General features: G+C 33.0%; 1 protein-coding gene across 1 annotated transcript in view; it reads left to right on the top strand.

Annotated features, from left to right (window-relative positions):
* Positions 1–3,632, top strand: part of LOC18598707 (Vps51/Vps67 family (components of vesicular transport) protein) — an 18,441-nt gene extending 14,809 nt beyond the window's left edge. The window contains exon 6 of the mRNA XM_007028349.3: positions 2,514–3,632. Within this exon, the coding sequence (XP_007028411.3) occupies positions 2,514–2,687 (174 nt within the window). The 3' untranslated portion in view covers positions 2,688–3,632. The remainder of the gene's footprint in view (positions 1–2,513) is intronic.
* The last annotated feature ends 4,973 nt before the right edge of the window (positions 3,633–8,605 follow it).

The following is an 8,605-nucleotide window of genomic DNA, read 5'->3' as shown; positions in this document are numbered from 1 at the left end:
CTCATTAGGATGTTATAAAATTAATGTCAGGCAACAAAATAACAAAAATACCTTTTAAATTAGGGTATTTTTGTCATTTTTAAATTAATGTTGGAATACCCTATGGTAATGGAATAAAACCCAAGGTTGTTTAAGTGCCAAGGAAAAAAAATTATAGGGTCTTCTTCACAAAAACATGGAAACCATGAGGCATATATATGTAATTTACCCTGAACAAACTATAAATTGAATCCGGAGAACTCACGAAACCACATAATCTTATTGAAAATGTGAAATCTAGCTAGCTAATAGATTGAAGACAGACAGATAGACTTACACAAGTTTATTTTGTCCTAATGTGATGAAATGTGCAGTTAGGAGTAATGTGTAAAAGTTGAGTGTTTGAATTGCTTTAGTGGTCCCATTAAGTTACGTTGAAGGGACAACAACTACCAATTAATGCTGACTAACCACTCACATCCTTGTCGGAAATAGGAAATGCCGAAGTGGAAGAAACTAGCTAAAATTTTGATTTGTCAATTAACAAAGGATTGTTGTACATGCCGACGAGAAGTAAATTTGAACAACTCACTTTGTCGGACTGGTAATCACGTGCGACCCTAAACAAAGTTATCTGTTTTTTGCTAAATCTATTTTCTCAACAATGAAGAAAAAGAAGACAAATGAAGGTTTTCCTGATGGGAATTCTGATAATGGACTTTAAATTGATTGACCATAAATATTGTTTTCTAATAGTTTCCCTAAAGGAGGTATTCTTATTGAATCTCAACTGGATTGGTTGGTCAGTGGTGGGCCCCAAACTTGAATTGTGATGATGAGTATATTTCAAAGTAAGGAAGAAAGAAAAGTAATGGAATGCATCTCAAGTCTCAGCCCCTTGCTGAGACTTTTCTGCAATTTCCGGGGTTGAGCGCATTATAGAATCGATATTTTTTTTTGGGGTAAACATTTGACTATAAATGTTTTAACTGTTGCAGTTTTCATCAATAATGCTGCACTTGTTTTGATGTATGATCAAGGCCTTTATTGGATATCTTCATTCAGCTGTTTCTGCTCTTCATCTAATAATTTTTTTCAATAAGTAGTTTGGCTGGGTGGCTGATTGTGAATTGGTTTTAGGAAACCTTCTATGAGCCCTTCTAATCTATATTAGAGGAAATTTAACTTGTTAAATAAGGTTTGAGTTATATAGTTATTTAAGTGCTAAATGCTCAAATAAGGATCACACCTTTACCCAATCTCTGATTTCATGATCAATTTATTTTGTCCAATTTAGGATATAATGTTTTTACATTTTTGATATTAGGAAAATTTTCAACAAAATTAAAGTTTCTCTCACGCACCATTTAATCACATGAAGTGGCCAAATAATAAGTCAGAAGATAAACATGTGAATTTTAAGCCCAAAAAACCAACATTAAGCCTAAATAAAAAATGTAAAATTAGCTTTCTTCCTTTCCCTACCAAAAATCATGTTACAAGTTGTTGCTGTCATTGTTGCAGCTTGGATTGCCAGCCTGCTGCCCTGATTCTTCTTATCTCTCTTCTTCTTAGATTGTTCTTTTTCTCTCATCTGCTTCCTTTACTGTTTCAAAAAAACTCTCCTCTTTCCGCTTAGCCTCCAATTTCTCTCTCTAAGAAACCCATAGTCTCCCTCTTTCTTTTGGAGTTTTAAAATCCTTAACAGAGTCACCCACCCCACTGAGTTTTTGTCTTTTATTTTTCCCTTTTGATGAGTTTTGGATATGGTTTTATTGTGGTTTACTTGAGATTGTGTTTTTGTGTGATTTACATATTTGTATATTTTCTTTAGGAACTGATGAATTTTGGCTATGGGTTTGGTACTTATGGATTTTGTCATGAATTGTATATAATTTTTTCTCCGATTCCAATCCTAATTTTCAATTCATCCCTGCCTTTTTTTTGAGTATATTTTTGGTGTTTCTTGATCTTGGACAAAACCAGTAACCATCCACTTCCCCTTTTATTCCTTGTCAATTTTTTCATGAACTTTGGTTATGGTCTGATGCTTGTGGAGGCTGCTTCTAGTTCTTGGCTTCATGTTGACAAAGCTCAAAGAATATTTTTACACAAAGAGAAGGAAAAAATAAAATAAAAACAAGAAAAGTGAAAATCTAACTGATTTTCTTTTTTTTTTTAATTTAAAATGCAATTTGCATCAATGGACATGAGGCACTATTTTTTGACACGTGTTGCTTTAAGAGACTTAAATGTGCCTAAAGGACATGCTCCAATTTCTGTACAAATTTGTCCTGATATGAAGAATGTCGAAAATGTTTGATCTTAAATTGGACAAAATAAAAGGTTTGATCACGAAATGAGAGATTGGGTAAAGATTTGGTCCTTATGTGAGCAATTAGCATTCTATAAAGTGGCGTATTTGCAAGTTGTAATTATTTACTGCAATTGTGTGAACAACATATGTGATGGTTTGCTGTTTATTTGTTATGCATATTTAAGGTTTCAAAAGTGATTTTCCTTGTATTGGCCAGGTTGGCAGCAGATTCGGAGAGAGCACTTTAAAACTGGGATCTATGTTAACGGATGGGCAAGTGGGCATATTCAAGGATAGATCAGCAGCTGCCATGTCAACATTTGGCGACATTTTACCTGTACAAGCTGCAGGACTTCTTTCATCGTTTACAACCGCCAGATCAGATTCTTGATTTCTTTTTGGTCCTTAGCTTTTGTTCTCCCACCAGATTCAGGTGCATGCTTTATTTACATGGATAGGAGTGCCTGAACTTTTCAACTTGCATGATAAATAATGGGGAACAGGACCTACTATCGAGCACCACATGGCAAGGGTAGATGAGCTGTTTACATGTTTGTAAAATTTTGGCCCTGCAAGATACTTTAATTGAGCTGAGCAGGAAACAAAGAGTGCGGTGGATTGGCTACTGTGCATTTGATGGGGACTGTGGTTGATGCATGGTAAAGACTTGAGTTGGAGACATTTGGGCTGATAGGAATTTTTGCTATTAGGTATAGTTGAATTTAGCTGGTGGGAATCAAGAGAATGCAGTATATGTCAATTTGCATTATGAGAGACCAAACAAAGCTTCCACATTTCCGTGGTTTGTATATCCTTGGAGAACGCCATCTTTTCTCTCCACAAAGCCCTACTGAAATTATTTGGCAGTTGTGGAAGGTGTTTGTTAGTCATAATTTTAGGTATCTTTCTTGCTCATAATTTCTTATGCCACATAGTTACACCTGGAATGGATGGCATGCAAGGAATTTCAGTGATCAGGTGTTTCTTATACGTCTATCAAATTGGAAGCTGGGCCTAGATTGATGTTTCCTTGGACCTGCCTTCCCCACTTGATTTCAGTTCTCTAAACTCGTAGTGTGCAAAATTTTCTTTCAGTTGCTGCTGCTCTCTAAATTGGTATGTAATTGGAAAGTTTCCCAGAAGAAATGAAGCAAGAAGCCCTTTGTCTCCATGAATCAACACTTATTTTACATTTCTTGTTTAGTTATTTTAGCATTTACCGATATGCTTGCATCAAAATAATGTATTATTTTATTCTAGTAGGGATAGCAAAATGTGTCAGGATGAAAAGGGATGATAACTGTAATTCTATCATAAGGGTAATATCTTGGAATAATTAATTTTTTTTTCTTCCTTTCTTTGCATTTTATTGCAGGCTAGCCTCTTAAATTTTTAAGAAAATTATGAGAAATAACCCTTCTCATAAGTTTATTTTAAAAATAGCTTTTGATATAAAGTTAATTATTTTTATTCAATTTTTATCATGATTGAACAAAAATACCCTTGATATTTTAGAGAAATTAATCTTTCGATTTTTTCCTCACACTATACAGGATATAAAGTTATAATTATGAGGGTTTGGTTCTGATATCATTAATTGGTTTTTGTTGGAATGTTGGAGAGAAGTGAATAACATTAAAAATTATGAGGTTAATCCTTTTGAGCATGTGAAAAAAAAAAAAAAAAAAACCTTTTGAGCTTGTAGAGCTCTTAATCAACTAGAGGAGAAAAGGTTTAAAACTTATTAGAGTTAAAAATACCAAGTATGGAAAGGTAGAGAGAAGCAGACAATATACAAGTATTTATAATGGTTCGGTCTTTTTGATTTATATTTACTATTTTGATTTCCTAATCAATGATTTTCAATTTAATTTCACTAAATCAGTGGAATTAATAGTTTTCACTAAGTTTTTACAATGGCTCTGTTTTCAACTTTCAACATCGTCTTAATTAGTTAACCCTAATGTTAACTGATTAAAGCTTTTTTGTCTTGTTTTTGTCTAGCACCCAGTTATGCTATAATTGGTTAAGGCGTCATGTTAATTAGCTACTAGTTTTCTATCTTCATTAATCACTTTCTTTTTTCTTTCTTTAATTGATTTACCCATCTTCAAATTTAGCAAGCTTATTGACTTGCCTTTAATTAAAAAATTTGTTAGAGGGAATAAATTATATCGTGCACACTTAAATAATGAAATTAGGCAGTAATGAATAAAGAATATTTTGTTATTATCAAAAACATATGAAGTCAACAATTGTTTTCTCAATCTTATATGCTTCCAATCTTATTGATTGAAGAGAAAACTTACAGTCCAGACAAAGTTGTTGCATACGGTTGGATTTATTGAGATGCATTCGGATGAAAAAAGGGTTTTTAAGTAAAACGTTACAGGATTTCAATAGACATCGAAATCGCACAATAGCTTTTGGAGGAAGTTTACCAATATCCCAAGATTTCATAATTATAATACATTTCAAAATTTTTGTGCAAAGCATATTTGCTGTGGACTTTATCTTATAAGTAATTAACATATAAAATGTGTAAACTCAAAGGTAAAAGAAAACATTGTGTAATTGTAATGGATAAAATCAATATCAATGTTTCGTACAAAATGTGTCAATTGGCTTGCAAGGCACACATCAACTTTATCAACACAAACACAGTGGTCTAACCAACAAAAATCATTCTGTATCGACAAAACAACCAAAAAAAGACAATAAATGGGACCGCTTGAACCACATGCAAACACAAACAACCCAACAAGAGAGCTTAAATAATAATTTTCAAACCACAAATCAAGTATAATAACATTTAATTGACACTTGCTTTTTATAATAAGCCATAAATGTATACCTTAAATAAATTAGTCTTCAAAAAAACAAAAAAAAAACTACATAATAATCCAAAATCCTACGCACCTTACTCAAATCATAAAGTTGCCTTCCTCTTTTGGAATTATCCTTTCCTCACATCAAGCCTACATTCAATTTTGAACCAATTTATCTTTCTCTTTATGAATTCAATTTCTCTTTCTCTTCTTGAAATCTATTTCTCATATTTTCAAAGCAATGCTAATAAGATAGTCAGAATGAATTTTGATCAAAAATCAATTTTTTCAGCTTTATTTGTTTAATTTTTTAACCCTTAATTTCTTTTTCTAACCAACAAATGATCACCTTTTGATAGGTGGTGGGTGAACAGGAAAAAAAGGTTAAAAAAAATCCACTTCTATTATTGTTTGTATATAGAGGAAAGAGTTGAATTGAGTGGGAAAGATGAGTTCAGCTAATAATAAAGAGAAGCATACATACATATAGAGATGTTGCACTGAATGCTTTTGAAAAAAAAATTTAAAAAGTTAGACATGCAAAAACGGAGTTTTAGAGTTGAATAAAAAATGAATAAAAACATTTTGATTTGGGACCAGCTTAAATTTATTTAATATGAAATAAAGGTTATTAATTTATGCATCAACGATGAAATTTTTAAATTTCACTAATAGTGGTTACATTATCATGTTAATTTATTAATTATTTTTTAAAAAATATGTCCCCATAAGATGTATGATAATCTTCTAATCACAATGGATGATAAATTGAATAATTTTTCTATAAAATAATATATTCATTAGGGTTTTCAATATTTTAGAAGGTCCATGACCCCGTCTAGCTTTTGAAAATATCCCATTTATTTCTTTTCCATTCAAATAAGGGTAAAAAATACATCAAAAATCTATACCTACATACTAAATTTGTCCCGAGACCATCGTAATTACTTGCCACATGGAATGGCCAATGGAAGAGTAAGTAGTTTGCTCAATTAAAAGCCATGTCATCATATATAAAAAGAAGCCCCAACAGGGCTCTATAGTTGCAACATGTGGCAAGAGGCAAGGAAGCCCCTAAAGGGCTCTACGTGGATCTGAGACATGTTTGGTATTTTTCTTTTTAACTTTATTCTTTGTAGGAGGTTAATTTAGCATTTTCAAAAAATGAAAATGGTCTTTTTCTCTCTTGCTTTCATATCCTTCTCCTTTTTGGTTTTCATGTCCTCTGCCTAATAGCTTTACATATTTTCTTCCCGATGCTTCCATATCCTTCCTTCTCTTTCTGGTTTTTACTCTTTCTGTCCCCATTGGATTTTCTGCCCTCTCTTCTCTTTCTTTCTTTCTTTCTTCTTTTCTTTTTTCATTTCGCCCTCTATGTTTTTTTTTCTTTGTCTATTCTCTTTTTTGCTTTCTTTTCTTCTTAGGTATTTTGCCCTCTCTTATCTTTTTTTTTTCTCTATTCTCTTCATTTTGTAAGAAAAGATAGGAAAGTGACGCAGGATGATGAGAGAATAGGGATATTCTCATTACTCAATAGGAAAAAACTTTACAAAGTTTATATACAAAGATTCAGCATTAAGCTGAAAAGGTAAAGCTGGTTATTAAAGCATAACTAACTAATCATTACATTAACTAGTTTTTGAAATAAAAACTGTACATAAAACGATGTAGCTTTTATCTCCTTTGTCTGATTACTTCTTCCTTTAATGAAACATTGCGTATAGGCTCTTTCTTGTTCCTTCCTACCCCATTATTATTGAAACAGTACGTTGGGGTCTTTTCCTTGTGTCTGTTTCCTTGAACCCGATTACTCTTGTTCAGATAGACTACTTATTCAGTTCTTCAACTCTTTAAGTGTAGGCTCAATACTCCCCCTCAAGAGGAACGGTGAACATTGTGAACGTTCATCTTGCTTGGGAGCTTGTAAAACTGATTTGGCTGTAAGGCCTTTGTCAGAATATCTGCAATTTGTAAACTGGTTAAAATGTGCCCTGGTTTTATTAAACCAATAAGGACCTTTTCTTTGATGAAGTGGCAATCCATTTTTATATGTTTGGTCCTCTCGTGAAACACTGAATTCTTGTTGATGTGTATAACCGATTGACTATCTGAATAAAGATTCATTGCTTCTCCCTGTTTGATTCCAAAATCCTCCAAAAGATTTTTAATCCAAATCATCTCACAACATGCTAAGGCCATTGATCTATACTCTGCCTCAGCTGAACTCCTTGCAACTACTGACTACTTCTTTGATTCCCAGCTTACTAGTGAGTCTCCAATGAAGATACAAAAACCAAAAACTGACATTCTAGTGTCAAGACACCTTGCCCAATCACTGATAGCATATCTAATACTTTCAAAGTTGATTTTGACTTCATCAATATTCCTTGCCTTGGTGACCTTTTCAAGTGTTTCAGTATTCTATGAGCTGCAATTAGATGCTCCTTTCCAAGTTTATCCATGAACTGATATAAGACCTGCATAGCATAATAGATATCTGGTCTACTGAAAGTTAAGTATATCAACTTTCCAATTAGTTTCCTGTAGCTTGTAGGGCCTGATTATAAATCTTTATTTTTTATTCTGGAGAGCTTGTGATTGTAATCAATCGGTGTACTCACTGGTTTAACTCCAAGAAGTCCATTTTCTTTTAAAAGATCAAGAGTGTACTTTCTTTGACATATAGATATACCTTCAGGAGATTTAGCAATTTCCAAACCCAAGAAATACTTAACTGTCCCCAAATCCTTGAGTTTAAAAAGAGAATTAAGAAATTCCTTGACTTTGTCTAACTCCTGAACTGATGTACTCCCTAACAGGATGTCATCTACATAAACAAGTAATGTTATGAAATTTCCATCACTTGTCTTCACGGTAAACAGTGAATGATCTGAAGTTGATTGTTGAAAACCACACTTTAAGATGGCTGTAGAAAATTTTGCATTCCACTGCCTTGATGCCTGCTTTAGACCATATAAAGATTTGTGCAGCTTGCATACTAGTCTATCATTTGCTGTATACTCCCTTTTGACAGAATACCCCTTAAGTAAATCCATGTATACTTCTTTTTCTAAGTCTCCATTTAGAAAAGCATTATTTACATCTAACTGAGATAAATGCCAGTTACATGTTGTTGCAATTGCAAAGAATACTCTCACAATTGATTGTTTTGCTATAGGGCTAAATGTTTCTTGATAATCAAACCCTGCTACTTGATTGTATCCTTTAGCAACAAGGCGTGCTTTGAATCTTTCTACATCACCATTTGCATTAAGTTTAACCTTGTATACCCACCTGCAACCAATTGTGTGACTATTTGAAGGTAGAGGTACAACAGTCCATGTATCATTATCCTCTAAAGCTTGCAATTCAAAAGCCATGGCCTCTCTCCAGTGAGAATGATTCACAGCCTGATGGTAGGAAGCAGGTTCTTGTATATGTGATAGTGAGGTGGTAAATGATTTATGTGAAGGAGAAAGTT

Source organism: Theobroma cacao, chromosome 5 (assembly GCF_053813885.1).
Source record: "Theobroma cacao isolate CCN51 chromosome 5, ASM5381388v1, whole genome shotgun sequence".
Classification (NCBI taxonomy): domain Eukaryota; kingdom Viridiplantae; phylum Streptophyta; class Magnoliopsida; order Malvales; family Malvaceae; genus Theobroma; species Theobroma cacao.
The sequence above is the reverse complement of the archived record's forward strand: the minus strand, read 5'-3'. Positions and strand labels throughout refer to the sequence as shown.